This window comes from Bicyclus anynana, chromosome 20, assembly GCF_947172395.1.
Source record: "Bicyclus anynana chromosome 20, ilBicAnyn1.1, whole genome shotgun sequence".
Taxonomy (NCBI): Eukaryota; Metazoa; Arthropoda; class Insecta; order Lepidoptera; family Nymphalidae; genus Bicyclus; species Bicyclus anynana.
In genome coordinates, this window is record NC_069102.1 from 5,810,867 (window position 1) to 5,828,617 (window position 17,751).

A 17,751-nucleotide genomic window follows, 5' to 3' on the forward strand; every position below is an offset into this window, starting at 1 on the left:
CGACAGGTAATCGTTGAGAAGGACAGCTAAAGAAGTGTAAAATTTCCTTCAGTCGTGTACTAAAAGCACCACTGAGTACTGATCAAACTGTAACCAAAATAAGACCCTAGAATGGCAGAGAATGACATTGAGTGAAGTCACGCACTTGTGAACGTTGAGTGTAGGGTTAAAGGCGCCTTTGACTGTTAACTAACACTGCCCTTTTCCACTCAAGTCACTCTCCCCGCCTATCCCAAGTAACCCATAAAGAATTAGCTAACAAGAAATGTAGACGGCTCGAACGCCACGAGCACACTGAAGCTGTCCGTACCATTGCAACGCGGCGATAACAATAGTCGAATTATCTAACCACAGTACCAATGATAGTTTGTATTTGTTACAGGCAGTGTTACGCGAAAATGTCGTCACCGGTCCGAAAATAGTGCCGGGCGGGGCGATGGCGGCGTAGCATGGAGGAGGACGAGAGGCGGCTGTCGTTCCCGCCGCCGGCGCCGCTCCATTCGCCCGGGGAGGAGATAGACGGCTCGCGGCTGCTCGGCGAAATCGTGCGAACGCTCGAGGTCACGCACCCGGAGGCTGCGGCGCCGCTCGTAGCGTCGCAGTCGCGCGACGCGCTAGCTTCCCCCGAGCGTCCGAAACGCGACGAGCTGCGAATCGCTCTCGATGTCACGTTCGCGGAGCCCGCGCGTGACGGCGAGCCGCGGGCCGCCGTCACGCCGTTCACGCGCGAATCCGCCAAACGCGCCGGTTCGCGGGGCGCGCAGCTCGTGCGGGAGTTTGGGTTCATGCCTCGGCGGCGGCTCAGTGTGGAGGACGGCGCGCGCTTGCCGAGGAAGTTCGAACCCTTCCCGCCCAAGCTGTACGGACGCCCGCTCGAGGAGATCGACAATTTTATATACGATGAGGTGAGTTTAACTGCATGCTTACAGTTCATACAGTTAAAATGTAGGTAACTCAACATGTCAGCAAGGATTTAAAATGTAGGTAACTCAACATGTCAACACACAGAAGTTTGTGCCGTCGCGTCGCCTCTTACTATAACTACAGCCTTTTTCGATGAGTACTGTTTACCAACAAAGACATTAAAAATGAAGGTAGAAAACGCATGTCATTTCATAACTTATTTTAAATTATGTATGGTCTGTTATTAGATATGGTTAATATGTTTTATATAAAATGTTATATAAAACATATTAACCATATCTAATTGTTCTTAGATTATTACGAGTATTCAAATTTATTTTCATTAACTTAAGGTCGGGAAAGACTGTATTAGGAGTGGGTACAACAATAGACCAACGGGGCGGGGATCGAACCACCATGGTGATGAGTCCAACCGCTCTTACCATTGAGCTATTTAAAGTATGTAAATCTAATTTTTAATCAAAATTGCTTAGAAATACCAAAAAAATATTTATCTAATTAGAAAATTATCCTTGTTAAACAAATTACGCTCACTTGCAATACCTACTGGCTGCATTTCTGCGTTGGACAACCAATGCAATCCTTTTTGCTAAAAATGAGCTTGCCCTTCTGTAAACAGTTAAGGCAACTAGCCGCGGTGAAATAAAAAATGCACTTCGACTCTATGGCCACCACATGGTAGGACACAACACCACAGAACAGAAAATGCTAAAGATAACGCTTGCTTACACGGTCAAAGTAACATAAAAACTCTCCGACATATAGGCATTCTATTATTATAAGATAAATTGGCAAGATACATTTACCATCTACATCTACCGACCACTTGTATATATATAATGCATGTATCTGCAAAGAAATAAATTGATTGATTGATTGATTTATTATTATTATTTATTGAGGAAAATCAACTGCTAACACATTAAGTCCATGCTTGTAATTATGTACATTAATAAAGTAAATGAATGCTTAGCTAATTATAGATTTTCACAACGTTCACGAATTTTAAGTACATTATGTCATCAAATTCGGTAACTATATGTAGTCGTTTCTAATAATTCTGTTACATTGCAAAAAATATTTATAGTATTTACCATAAATTTCCAACCCCACTTAAATGGGATAAGGGTAAGGAGATGATGATGAGTATTTACCATAAAATAAAAAAAAAACAAATATAAGCTAAGTTACATCACTAACAATTAATTTGGGGTACCTAGACTATATTACAGGTACAATATTCTTGCGCCACATACCGGTTTCAGCTTTTTATATTCTATATTACATATACCAAAAATACATATATTAAAGAAAATGCAGGTGGCTCGATATCTTTGCTCTCATGTGTAGTTCAATGGTTATTTTATTTAAATATTAACCACATGAATCGTAATTCTTGACCGGCAGCCGTAAAGTGGAAACTTTAGTAGTTTACGGACGCTGTGTACGCGACTACAATGGGCAATAACAAGAATTTCATGTAGGAATATGTTCTTTATTGTTGCAACTTCTGTTTATTAAGAAATGGTTTTTACTAAGTTACTAGTTGACGCCGCGCGGTTTAACCGCGTGGTTCCCGTTCCCGTAGGTATACGGGGATTAAATATAGCCTTCTTCGATAAATGGGCTATCTAACATTGAACGAATTTTTCAAATCGGACCAGTAGTTCCTGAGATTAGTGTGTTCAAGCAAACAAACAAAAAAACTCTTCAGCTTTATAATATTAGTATTGATAACTTTGCATCCATTTTCTGGGTTATGGCAAACTCATCGCAGGGAAGAACATATTAATCCTGGAAGAACAAATTGATATTGCGGTGTGTGGCATAATTTTGAAGGAAATTTTCTTTCTTTTTTATCATAAACTAAATGAGCTGAAAATCTTTCATACAAACTTTTAACGTTTAAGCGCATAGGTTATGAAAATTTTAAACAACAAAAAGTTTGTACTTTGTCATTAATACTTGACAAATCAGGTACCTTGTTTTCTCATTCATCATTCCTCTTTTAACACACTTAGAAGTAGACTTTCTTGAATTTACCTCAATTTTCGGTAAAAACAAATTTTTCAAATGAGTCTGGTAGTTTTTTTTATAATTCTTTACAAGTTAGCCCTTGACTACAATCTCACCTGGTGGTAAGTGATTATGCAGTCTAAATTGAAAACGGCGGTTAGGAGGAGGATGAAAATCCATACCCCTTTCGGTTTCTACACGCATCGTACCGGAACGCTATATCGCTAGGCGGTATGTCTTTGCCGATAGGGTGGTAACTAGCCACGGCCAAAGCCACCAGCCAAAACAGATATCACGTGAAAAAACAAACTTCAGCTTTATATATTAGTTTCAAAATTTACTCAAGCGAGAGAAACTCAGGTTTTCTTAGTTAGATAACTTGGGAACTCAGTAATGTATTTTCAACGGATCGGTGAAAATTCATCACAGTATTAACGTAATTTATCGTCACTTTTGCATATTCAATGCTTCTATGCTTTCTCATGGAAAGCGCAGCGGTGAGTCTCGCATACATTAATAGTTTTACTTGAGCAGAAATGTGTCAAGCTGGCGCATTTGAATATGAAAATTTCAATATATGAACTGAGAGTCTGCAATAGCCAGATATACCTTACTTCATGAAGAAAGTCTGTCAAACTATGCAACTATCACTACTTAAATCAACCCATATTCGGCTCACTGCTGAATGAGAGGGGTTATGACAATAGAACACACGCAGAGAATTAAGAAAATTCTATGGTATGTAGGTTTCCTCACGATGTTTTTCCTTCGACGGCCTTTATGGCGCAGTGAGTGGTATGCGCGGTCAATTTACAAGAAGGAGGTCCTGGGTTCTATCCCGGCTGGGCCGATTGAGATTTTCTTAATTGGTCCAGATCTGACTGGTGGGAGGCTTCGGCCGTGGCTAGTTACGCTACTGGCAAACACGTACCGCCAAGAGATTTAGCGTTTCGGTACGATGCCTTTCGGTTCATCCTCCTCCTAACCAGTTAGCCCACTTCCATGTTCAACTGCATCATCACTTACCATCAGATGAGATGGTAGTCAAGAAAATCTTGGAATCTTAATTTGACCCACTTCCCGGTCTTCGATTAGGATGAAATTGTGCACACGCTCTGAATTCTGATGACAATACATGACTAGCTTAGAAACGTCATTACAAATCCAATATGGTGGTCTCCCCAAGATGGCGGACTGGCTGTTTGAAATCCACCCCCATGATATGGATATCAAATGAAAGGGTTTGCTGTCAGGAATACACAAAAAAATAGTCACGTGACTTAAATTCAAGATGGCGGACGCCTAAGATGGCAGACAGGATATATTAAATGCACCCCAGGATATGGGTATCAAGCATGTTTTTTAGTTTTTTTAAACTATTCATGTTATTAATGAATGTATAGGATTTCATCACTCTTCACACTAATATTATAAAGGCGAAAGTTTGTGTGTAAGCGTGAAAGTGTCTAAAGTGTGTGAGTATGTTTGTGCCTCCTTTACGCTGCGGCTACTGAAGCGATTTGGCTGAAATTTGGAAAGGAAATAGATTTTACTCTGGAACAACACTTTTCATCCCGGAAAAATCCATGGTTCCCGCGGGATTTGTGAAAAACTGAATTTTACGCGGACGAAGTCGCGGGCGTCCGATAGAATTTCAATAAAAGGTGTATTCAAACAGAAGCGTCGCGTATTTTTTAATAAATTCGTATTTCATTTTTGCCCCGACGAATACGAGGATTTTAATAAAACTCTCGTTGTGGAAAGACAAGTGGCAATTCAGCAGAAATTCGACCATTCGAGAACCAAACAAGTGTTTCAGGGGACGTCGTAAAATGTAATGAAATAACATGAAAACCATATGTTCGTTAGGGGTTTTTGTTTGCTTTCTGTCGAATGTTTTAAAAGGTTTTATTTTACAGGATTCCTTTTAATTTCCAGGGATTGCAAAGTGACGTAAATATGTATTAATTTGAGACCTATAGTACATTCACCGAAGGCTATGTCGCTGGCTACTGTACTGATTACTTCTGTCAAGTTCGTTTATGAAACTCCCATTATGCGGGTGTGAAATCGTGCGCCTCATGACCTGCGCGGACCATCATGAGTGTTACGAACGAAGTTGGCAAGTTATAGGCACAAGATGCCCATCTTAAAATATCTCGAGATGAAAGAAAGAAAAATACTCTTTCGTTACGTTGGGACGAAAGACAGAGCTATATTTTAACCTCGCCGCTATTTGTCGAAAATATGTCTTTTTCTTTTTATGTCGTTAAACACTATGCATACTTTACTCCGCGTTAAATAAAATGTCATAATTTTCTATTATATAGATATTAAATACTGTTAGATGTTACTGGCTCATGAAAAATGAGGCGCTTAAAGGAGGAAATTTATAGTCAACTTAATGCTAGTTGTGGTCAACAACGAACGTTGTTTAAACCAATAATACCTAAATAAGTTGTGTGTTCAGGAAGTGTATAAACTATATATATATACATAAATATATAATGGAATTAAAGGCAAAATTGTCCATGTATGCGCTCAGTGGTGTAGCCTATTATTCGGATCACTATTTGCGGTGATTTTGTAGAGACGTAACCGATCTATAGTATAAAATTATTAAAACAAGCATTAGGATCATTCTACACTTAGGACCTTAGGACCTGGGGTCCCTATAGGCCCGTGGCGTTTTGCCAATTAGCCACTTTACAGTTAGCCCACCGGACTCTACTGACTAATCACAAAATTGTGTTTCATGTAAAATCAATTACTTAAAGCTTGGCGTATTTGTGGGTTCGGTATCATCTAATGAGCGCTGTCGTGCTACAGCGGCGAATGGATTCGATATTTGCCTCCAACCCTATAGTTTGAGTCTAACCGCTAAACCGCATACCGCCCAAGGCCCATTAGCCGAAGTCTGGTTTATCATTACACGGTGTTGGTAACAACATTATTGACTTTTATCAAATAACTAATAACAACTCGACATTCTCAACAATAGGTAAATAGTTTGAAAAGTAAACGGCTTCGGCCGTGGCTAGTTACCACCCTACCAGCAAATACGTACCGCCAAGCGATTTAGCGTCCGGTACGAACGCTAAATCGCTTGGCGGTACGTATTTGCTGGTAGGGTGGTAACAAGGCACGGTGGTAACTAGCTACATGTCGTGTAGAAACCAAAAAGAGTGTGGATTTGCATCCTCCTCCTAACAAGTTAGCCCGCTTTCAACTCAGACTGCATTATCACTTACCATCAGGTGAGATTGTAGTCAAGGGCTAACCTGTAAAGAATAAAAAAAACGTGTTGTGTCGTGACCTCAGACTAATTAGATAAAGACCTGCCTCACAAGACATTATTTTTCTGTCAAAGTATATGATCAACGATCTTATGCGATTATAAACACTGTCTCTATAGAATCGATGTTTCATAGTTTACAACCGTGTCCGTCGGTTAAAAACCTCCGTAAAAATACCTTTTTGTGTATTTAAAAGTGTAAAAAACAAACAAAAACTGCTAGTTTAGTATAAGATATGTATGAAATCTAAGCTCGTTTTCCTTAGAAAATAGCAGAAAATTTTGTTCGTGAATGTGGGTGCGATACTAGTCCTTATGTATTTAGTCTGAGGTCGTGACGCATCAGAACAGAATCGATATTATACATTTTGTATACATCAGAGGCCATCACGACATATCACAACACATAAGTGTAAACGTTGCCATATAAAATGTATGATACCGATTCTGTACTGGTGAGTCACGACACGACACGTCAGACAAATATAAATCCGGCTTAACCGGCTATATAAATTATATTATAGATAAATTACATTATTTATTTAAATAACTTCCGTTGCTAACTAAATGCGACTAAACGAAATTAAGACAATTTGGCACTTTTGTTTGCTTCAGTTTCGACGCGTTAGGGACATTATTATTGGTAGATATGAGAATATGTAGTAAACGTTATAGTTATATTTTAACCCATCTCCAATTTTAATAGAATTTTTAGTATTTTTGTATCAAACAAATTTATGAGCCAGAACAACGTTTCATAATATAAAATCAAGCTTTATCAACATCATAATGTTTTCATCACAGGTTCAGTTTTGATCGGATGACCGTATTCCCTCGATAGCACAATTGCTTACCAGACGGGCTGACGGACTTGTTGCTTCAGATAGACTTTAGATGAGTTTTCTATTTTATTTCCCATTTCACAATTGCATTATTTTTATCAAACGAGGAAATTCTCGTTGTTGTTAAGATAAGATAAGTCACGGAATCGTTGCATATTATAATTAACTACTTTTAGTAAGACTTTTCATAATATCGTTGTTCTAACTTTAATATAAATGTCTAGCAGTTTACGTTGATTAAACGGTATGGTTTAAATGTTATCTAATATAACTATAATGAAATAATTATATAAACACATATAAACTAATTAATGAAGAGGTAAGATTTGATTTTTCGTTACTTTTGTTTGTTACGAAAGGATTCCGAAACGACTCCGATTTAAAAATTCTTACAACAATTGAAAGCTACGTTATCAGTGAGTTACATAAGCTATATTTTATCCCAGTATTTTTAGGGGAACTGGAACTACGTGAGTGAAAACGCAGGTTAACAAACTTTATTATTAGTTTTTATTAAACTATTCAGCTTTATGTTCCAACTATGATTTCAATAATTCAATTGAACCATAAACAACGCGACGTAATATTTGCAAAATCAAGTGTCGGACCAAACTTATCAGATTAGAGGCTAACTTGTTGCTTCGAATTTAAAAGACGACATTTTAAAATAGCTTTAAGTTACAATCATGCAAAGTAATGCCAACTGACTCGGTCGTCAAGTAGATAGAATGTGTGGTATCGGATCTTGATTCCCTGGGTTCCAGTACCGGGAGTAAAGGAGAATGCCCATCCCCGGCCTATCCTAACCACCCAGAAATTTCATCATCATCATCATCATACCAGCCGATGGACGTCCACTGCAGGACATAGGCTTTTTGTAGGGACTTCCAAACATCACGATACTGAGCCAGCTGCATCCAGCGAATCCCTGCGACTCGCTTGATGTCCATGTCAGTCACCTGGTGGGGGGTCGACCAACACTGCGCTTACTAGTGCGGGGTCGCTATTCCAGCACTTTGGGACCCCAACATCCATCGGCTCTTCGTACTATGTGCCCCGCTCATTGCCACTTCAGCTTCGCAATTCGTTGAGCTACGTCGGTGACTTTGGTTCTTCTGCTCATTTCTGATTCGATCACGCAGAGATACTCCTAACATAGCTCGTTCTATCGCCCGCTGTGTGACAATGAACCTTCTTAAGAGGCCCATAGTTAGCGACCAAGTCTTGGAACCATAGGTCATCACTGGCAACACGCATTGTTCTAAGAAGTGTGCCGAATATGGGTAGTTAATAACATATCTCTACATACTGGGTTGCGGTGGTTTGCGAAATGTTCTCGTGACCCAGTCATCAGACGACGAGTCAGAACAGCTCAAGGCTTAGGTTAGAGTCCGATTTTTTATCTGCTTGCCTCCCTGTGCCGAGAAAGTATCCCCACGTAAGATAAAAATTTTAATAAAAAAAATTCAACCGACTTCCAACTCAAAAATTGACCTTAACTAAAAAGCAAAAAATGACATCTTACCTAAGATCAGTTTAAAGGCGGTGCCAAGCCAGTGATGTTTTAATTCAAGCCGTTAAAATTACAAAATTTCTGTGGTTCTTCCAGAATCCTTCATAAAATCTATACTAATATTATTAAAGAGTTTGTTTGTTTGATTGAACGCGCTAATTTCAGGAACTACTGGTTCGATTTGAAAAATTCTTTTAGTGTTAGATAGCCCATTTATCGAGAAAGGCTATGGGCTATATATTATCCCCATATTACTACAGGAACGGGAAACCGCGCGGCGTCAGCTAGTACCTTTATAAAATTGTAGTGGTTTAAAATACCTTACGGAAACACTAACAAACGCACTAGCCGTCTCTACGATTTTCGAAAGTTCTCCTCGATTTCTCCAGGATGCCATCATTAGTTCCTGACATGAAAAAAATGGGACCACCCTGGAAGTAAACCCTTCTAAACAAAAAAAAAATTAAAAATCGGACCATAAATGACGGAAATATCGTTGGACATGCAAAAAAAAACATACATACAGCCGAACCTCCTTTTTGGAAGTCGGTTAAAAAAGAAAAGGTATACTTCCACATTTTAGAAGACGGGTCTTAATTAAAGGCTTTTCCGACTGATCTTTTTCTGTTATCTAGTCGTGTGTGAAAGAAATAGGGGCTTCCTGCAAATATAGGGAAAATGTTTGCAGTTGCTTGAGCCGTGAGCCACGTTTAGGAAAGGGTTCGTGTATGAACGAGCGCTGCTGTACGTGCCGCGTTTACAAACATTATTTCACTGGGGAACTAGCATGCTGAATTTTGCTACGTCAGTACTTTACCGAGATCGATGTAGGCCGCAGTTCTTTTATTTAGTAGTATATACTAATATAGAGCCGTGATATGATCTTTGCCTCCGATATCGCCTAGTGGATATGACCTCTGCCTCCGGAATCCGAATATATATATCGAATCCTGTCCGGGGCATGCACCTCCAACTTATCAGTTGTGTGCATTTAAAGAAATTAAATACCACGTGTCTCAAACGGTGAAGGAAAACATCGTGAGGAAACCTGCATACCATATAGTTTTCTTAATTTTCTAGGTGTGTGAAGTCTGCCTACCCACATAGAGCTAACGTAATGGACTATTGGCCTAACCCCATTCTAATTCCCCATTCTCATTCTGAGGCTATATTTTATCCCTGTATTCTTACGGGTACAGGTACTACGCGGATGACAGGTACTACAGGTACCGTGGGGTGTCGACTAGTACCTTATAACAGGGTTGCTCGAGGAGTCCCACATTGCTTATTTCTGTTGCCAATACCTGACGATTGTATGTGAGCACGGTTGTTCTTTTTTTTTGTAGTAGCGTACCTTATGACAAGTCACGTTCAAAGTGTACTATACTTAATATTGTTTTGCAGAATAGGTCAAACTAGTCTCAAACCCATACGGAACCCTTATACATGAGCCAATTGACTCTGCGTAAACATTTTCAAAATGTTTTGTTTACGCCGCGTTAATTATTCTACAATTAGCAAATGCCTACATCTTCGGCCGTCTAAAACCCTTTTACAAAAGCGGAATACGCATTGTTTTATTATATCTTAAAGGGATTATGCAGCATTTTCAATGTAATGTCTAGGCGGCTTGACTTTTTCCACCACTTCCAACAGTTATTGTCATACTTCATCCAATTGTCAAAAAACCTTGTCAAATTATATATTTTAACCTTCTTCAAGATTCCGTTGGTTGGTGAAAATCGCATTGAAATCCGTTAAGTAGTTTTCGAATTTCGTTCACAGACAGACACGATGGACAAGTTTGTTTTATAATACATCTACGTATATAATTCCACAACGTTTAGTGAAAGTAAAGTTCTTTTTATTCTCAGTGAAAAATCTTACCGAACAAATTGTCGATTGTCTTGTAATGGCAGTAATGGCATTGTACCTCCGTAGAACAAAGAAAATGCTGATGAGCCGGCACTCACAATTTGTTTGAGCTAAACGTGGCTTGGCTCGTCGAGGGAAGTGTACAAATAACAACAAATACGATTGTTTGCTACTGAATGGATTTATTTCGCTAGTGAACCTTTTAAATGCTAAGTTTATTTTGCTGTTGTAAATTTTATCTTTAAATCTTGTGCACATATGTTTTAGATTATTATTTGTTACGATTATTATTTACTAGTAGACGCCGCGTGGTTTCACCCGCGTGGTTTCCGTTCTCGTAGGAATATGGGGATAAAATATAGCTTATAGCCTTCCTCGATAAATGGGTTATCTGACACTGAAAGAATTTTTCAAATCAGACCAGTAGTTTCTGAGATTAGCGCGTTCAAGCATTTTCAAAGCTTGTCAAGCATTTGCAAAGCAGGATTTACTTTTGTCTGTTAGGCTATTAATAATGATAATGATGAGCTATAAGCTAAAAATCGAAACAAATAACCAAACCAACAAACTATCTTTCTATGCTCCTTCAAGTTAGATAACCTGAAAGAGATCACTATTAGTTAAATCGCCTCTTACACTGCATTTTATCCTTAGTTCTAAGATTTTATGTTTATATATATGTCTGTTGCAATAAAGTTAGTTAAATAAATAAATTAATCAATATTACTCGTACTTATTAATTACTGATTTAATTTTCACATGTCACGTTTCGGTTAACCTCGTATATGTTAAGCCTGGTCCCTTGGCGTTTGTAAAAACATGGGTCAATAATCGGTGAGACAATCAATCTAATGTGAGGCAAATACTTTAATCGTATATTGTTTCCCGAATGATGGATCATCGCGAATGGAGTGATCATGATCGATCCTGCCGACGATCTGATCCTTTGACAAATAATTACCACAAAGGGGAATCATAAACGTTTTTTTTCTATTTTCTCCTACACTATTTCAATGCAGGTAATATATAGCAACTAATTAACTGTCCTGCTTAATTTTTGTTTTAAAAGGTTTTTTACTTTTATCTTTATTTATTTTTCTTAAATTAAAATATTGTAGATTACCAATTTTATCTATGTATCGGGAGGCTATTCTGTAACGGTATTTTTATTGCTTCGAAGACACTGTCGCTCGAAGCTCACACGAGCTTCGAACTCGCATCTATCGGTCTCTGTCTACAGTGTCATGTTAGACTGAGAGAGATAGAGGTGTATTCGAAACTCGCACTTGCGAGTTATACAAAACATCATTACAGAATAGGCCTCCAAAAGCAAAAACGTGCAGTAACTTCATTTGAATCGATCTTTTGAATCGGCGTTTGTGCAAGACTCTGACTGTCAGAAGATTCAAATAAAGAATATTGATATAACGACACTTTACAGGGGTTTCCCGAAAGACTCGGGCCGGACCGAAATTTGGCTTGAAGGGCCGGTCCCGATGCTCCTGTGACTTGTTGGGATCCAAGTCCGGGTGACATTTAAAAAACCTCATTTTCTGTAGCGAAAATCATTGTAGCTCTACGAACTCTCGCTTATGAAACTGAACACCTGTAAAAAAAAAAACAAATTTGCCAAGAAAAATTTTTCACAAAGTTAAAAGGTGGGTAGGTACTAATCTGTATTAAAACCTCCCTCGTATTCCGAGAAACTGTTGTTTTGTTATAAATGAAGCTTAATTTGCGATTATTTACTTCCCGCGGTGAAGGAAACTGGGGAGCGTAACAGATTGCTAGGGAAAAAAGCTTTTCTTAATAGATTGCTAATGCCCATTGCGATATTTCAGCCTAACGACCATTATTGCCAATAGTAATCAGAGACTTCGTAGATATGGATTTTTTTTTTGTTAAGTTAAACCTTTTTTAACAAGAATAGCATTTAAAAAAATAATTATTTTTGTTATTTAGGTAGGTAGTTGAAACTAATTTATGCTATAAAAATAAATTGTTACTGTTATGTCCGATTTGCAGACTAATTCACTATCTTTGACATATGTCATCCGGTGTCTCCTAGTGGATATCACACAGGTCAATTGATTTGATGTTTATTTTAATAGGTTGTGTGAACAAAGACCAAAATAGTGAATATGCCAGTGATTTTCAAATCATCTTGAATCTTCAGTACAGAAAAGCACGTAAAGTAGTCATGTTACCTTTCGTCCCAAAAAAAAGTACTTATCCCGTCTTTATTTAAAATATATAATTCTAGCTTTAACTATAGAATTAGTATTAAATATTTTTAATATCTATACAAAGTTATATGTTTAACAATAACTTTTTCTCTCTTATCTCAATAATGAACAGACTCAATATTTAGAGTTTCTGAATGAACGGTTCTATATCGTCATGTTGTCTTCCTTTGGTCTAAGATCCGGCGTTAGAAATATATACTCTCATTTGTTATTCACTAGTGCTACGAAATAAATAATACATAATGTTCACAACACATTGCAATTAGGTTGCCTAGTTAAATTGCGGCCAAACACATTTTTCATATAAAATCTAGGAAATCATCAATTATTTGACATATTAGACGATTATATAACTGTTAAATTAAGCATAAAATGAGCTTTCCTTTTTTTGACATATTAGACGATTATATAACTGATGAGGGTATAGTAATAGTAGATTATGATATAAGTGCTGTAAGTTGAAATTTACATCAGAGGCGATATTGCAGCTCGAGAGCTATAGTAAGGAAGCAGAGGCTGTAATTATCAAAGCGCACGTATGTCATACGACGTATTATAACACATTTGCGAGGAAACACACTTTTAACACACTTTCTGAAAACGAATTTGCATATTTGCTTTGTTCTCCGGATGATATTTTGATACGCTTGTCATTTTTGCACAGATAACGAAGTGCGCACACCAGCGTTTGTTTTTTTTTAGACAAATCCAACAGCCAGTATTACTAATAAAGTTAATTAATATTGTCAAAATTTATTTCGTAACAGAATTAAATAACAGATGAGGGTATATATTTCTTATACCGGATCTTGTACTAATTTAAATGAAGTGTCTTCAAGGCGAAATTAACGCTCCATTTGCATTAGCGCAGAGTCAAAGCGAAGCGTTTCGACGTACTTTTACACACTATTGAACCTATATTGAGCTCGATCATGGTTTATTAAGGCTGTTGCTAATGCCAACAACTTTGAACAATTATTTACCTATACCGTAGAATATATGATAGTTATATATATTATTAAATATCTTATAAGATTATTTAACTTCTTAAAAAAACGAAATAAATACCTTGTTGAAAATATTGTAAACTACTCGTATTTTAACTATATGTTTCAGGTCAAACGGATAGGCCGCTTTGAAGAATAAATTAATAATATTTAATTAACAAAACTTTATAACAAACTTATAATTTGTGAAATTGCTTTACAGTAACTGAAGGTTTTGTAGTACTTTTTTAAATGTTAAAATGTGTGTTTAATTCAGATAATAATATTCATCGAGACGCGTTTGATATGGTTGCTTTTTGTTGTACGTTAATGCACGGAAATAGAGTTTAATATACTGTAACAAAACTCCCCACTGTTTATGTAACCTTTTTTGTAAACTCAATAGTTTCAGCGTTCAAGTGCTTTTCCTCAAACATACGTTTTGCCAAAAAAGTTACAAGTTAACAATGAAAACTAGGTCAAGTTCGAAATAGCACACAACTATTATAAGTAAGTCATTAAATTTATATTATAACATATAACCCATTCCGTGCGATGAACAATCAATCATGAGGTAGTTACCTAAAATAAGGTTTGCTTGCTACATGGAAGGCTAAACCAACGGTTCTTCGTAATTGTATTTCCTGCGGCTTTTATGTGGTTAAAGGCCTCGATTATATAACATTATTTTCACCGTTTCACTACGAATTAGACTCTGACTGGAGTCACAAATATTTGTAATATAACATTTTTATTGTGTGTCAAGTCTGTCTAACACAGAAATCTATATCTGCAGATCTCTATCTGTATTCATTTCTCTTATACATACGAGTATTATTTGTCAAATGGTCTTGTACAAAACTTTAATCAGCAACTTAAAAAAGCATTAATTGGCTGTTTGAAGGGTCGAAGCATGCGGGTCAAAAGGCAATAGTATTTGTCCTTTTGATGATGTTTTAGAAGTTCATTAATTTAGAAATCAAATTAATTTTGGAGTGGGTACGACAATAGACCAACGGGGCGGGGATCGAGCCACCACCCTTCGATGATGAGTCCGACCGCTTTTGCCGTTGAGCTATTGAGGCTTATATCTTATAAGATCCGTTCTTCGACGGCTGATGGTTGCCTTAGTAGCATGTTGCTACCTCTCAAAGTTACCGTGGTCGAAACTCCATAGTTGACCACCGTACTTGTGATAGAAGCATGGGCTGATGATAAATTTGATATAAACCACTTTTCATCTATTAAACAGATGGGTGAAGATCGTTTCTAGTACGGATTTTAGACTATCAGCTTTTATAACTGAGCACATCATTACATTTTCTGGGTTATGTCACACATCGCAGGGTTCTGAAGGGAGCAAGCAACAAAAAACAAGCGAAGGGTTATTCATCACGAAATCTCTAAAACCGCTTGACGTACAAAGATGAAATTTGGCAGGGAGGTAGTTTATAGATAGTAGAGTTCCGTTAAGAACGGATTTTGCGAGAGGGCCGGATTAAGGAGATCTAAGGGCGGACAAAGTCGCGGGCGTCCACTACTTGTAGATATTGTACTGTGTGGCATAATTTTGAAATAAAGACATTTTTCTTTCTTTCTTTCGTACATTTGCTTATTTATGTAAATACACAAACTTCAACAGCAGATCATTTTCATAATTTGAGTTCATAGAGTATCCATAATTTTGCTGTTGTATTTTTCAATTTGCCTTCCTCTAATCTACAAAGTGAAACGTTCCTTCTTCCGCTCTTTTTGTGTTTTTCAGTTATTTTGCCGGCGACAAAAAGATTTATTAGGTCATAAATAATTTCCTTACAGAATTTGCCTTTAAACTTTCGAATTTTCGTCTAATGTACGAAAAGGTTTCTTTAGCATAAAATTGGCGTAAATTTCTTTTAAGGACAAAGTATAAAAGTGTACGATACTTACGATGTCGCTAACGATATTCTTTATGATACAAGTAAATATAGTTAACATTTGGTGGTTTGGTTTATTCTATCGAAATAAAAGTCAAAATTTCAAGATCAAAATTTAATTGTTGCAATTATCTTTTATGTTCTTGTAAGTGCATTTTAAGAAATTAAATATCACGTGTCTCAAACGGTGAAGGAATCGTGAAGAAACCTGAGAGTTTTCTTAATTCTCTGCGTGAACTCTGCATTGGGCCAGCCTGGTGGACTATTGCCCTAACCCCTCTCATCCCCAGAGGAGATTAGTGTTCAGCAGTGAGCCGAATATGGGTTGATAACGATGTTGATTATGATCTAATTTATTTCTAACAACGTAAGTAAGTTTGTTTGTTTATTACGCTTTCCACAGAAACTGAAATAGAGTATCTTTATCTTTTCTATTATCTAGAAAACTTTTAACTTCTAACTGTAAGATGGTCTTATAAATAAAATTGATGAAGTCTACACTAAAGCGAGTGAAGGCGAATGCAAAATCTAGAATTGTTTGCTGTTACTCTGGTATCAGACTGTATTTTTACCAGATTTACGAGTTATGATTTTGTTACTTATTTTGATCATACTCAATCTTAATAACATTTGGCACAGTGACAGTGACAGATATCATCAAAACATGCTAGGATTTTATTTTAAAAAGCAAAGAGCTTTCGCTGGATCTTTGAAAGACCTATATCCACGCATTAATTTTGGGGATTATCTTCAGTCTTTGATTATGCATTTAAGCGGGCATTTCTTTAGTGAATTTTAATTTCGAATACATTACGAAAATTAGCACCGAGCGAGTCGGCTCAACGGTAATGTGCGAATTGCATAAATATGTAAAGTATTTAACGTTTTGGAACCTATCTAACTTACTCGTACCAACCTTGATATCCGGTATTATAGTAAACCACATGAAAAACGAAAATTTTGCACGAAAATAGCTCTTATTCTTTAATTAATAAGGACCACAAGTAATTCCTTTATAAAGCCGTGTAAATATAATGTAGTGGAGGTTGCTTGAGTCCTCGTTGAATTAAAATTGCCTCGTGAATAGTTGCTAGTGTAGAAAATGCAACTTTTCAAAAGTTGTGGTTCAATTGTCAGGCCATTCGACGTTGGAATTTTCAATTGAAAGTTGTGATTTCTGAGAAACCGTTGTTACTATCACAAGTTGGACTCGTATTTTAGTGTGGAGTTTTTTAGTTCGGAATTAAAAAGGCTTTTGTGTCAAACAAGCTTGCATTGTAATAGGCGTAGTTTATCAAAGTATTCCTTAATATATTTTTTAATTTCATTTTATTAAAATAATTTCATATTTATACCAATACAGTCTTTTGTCTATTCTGATTCTCTAGTTAATCGTATAATAATAATAATAATAAATAGAATAGAAGATAATGGAGCAGCATGACAACAGTTCAATGAAAGAGGATCAAAGTAGTACCTATTAAAGACTAAGTCTCTACACTAAAGTCTTATTCACGGATATTATATAATAACACCTGCACTGTAATGTATTTTTTCTGTTTTAGAAAACTCGAAAAGTATAAAATTCAATTCTAATGAATTATTTCTATTTCAAAGAATTTTACGTACATTTCCTATCTATAAAATCTAAAAGACTGTCAATAAATTTTAACTATTTAAACGATAACATCTAGTTGATGCGTTGGTCATTAAAAACTTTACGCGTAACGCTAAGGTGTTATTTTATGGCGGTTTTTCACAACCACGCCGCATTAATAAAAACAATAGCATACTAAAACTCGAATATACCACACTTTTATTACGCTATTGATGAAACATCGGGCTGTTAATGCATTTCTATTATCTTAAACCTCATCGGCAAACGGTAGCAGCAATCTTATTCCAGTGGCATAAATTTTATTTTTTCAACAAATTAATAAAGTTTATATGCTATCATCATCACCATTATTATCAACCCATATTCGGCTCACGTCTCAAGTCAGCTCAAGCTCAAGTCTCCTCTCAGAATATAAGGGGTTAGGCCAATATTCCACCACGTTGACCCAATGCGGTTTGGCAGACTTCATACACGCAGAGAATTAGAAACTTCCCTGGTATGCAGATTTCCTCACGGTGTT

At 36.8% G+C, this 17,751-nt stretch overlaps 1 protein-coding gene across 2 annotated transcripts in view; it reads left to right on the top strand.

Annotated features, from left to right (window-relative positions):
• Positions 1-17,751, top strand: part of LOC112046731 (sodium channel protein 60E) — a 260,429-nt gene that overhangs the window by 116,669 nt on the left and 126,009 nt on the right. For both annotated transcript variants that reach the window (XM_052887629.1, XM_052887630.1), the window contains exon 2: positions 383-905. In XM_052887629.1, the coding sequence (XP_052743589.1) occupies positions 450-905 (456 nt within the window). In that variant the 5' untranslated portion in view covers positions 383-449. The remainder of the gene's footprint in view (positions 1-382; positions 906-17,751) is intronic.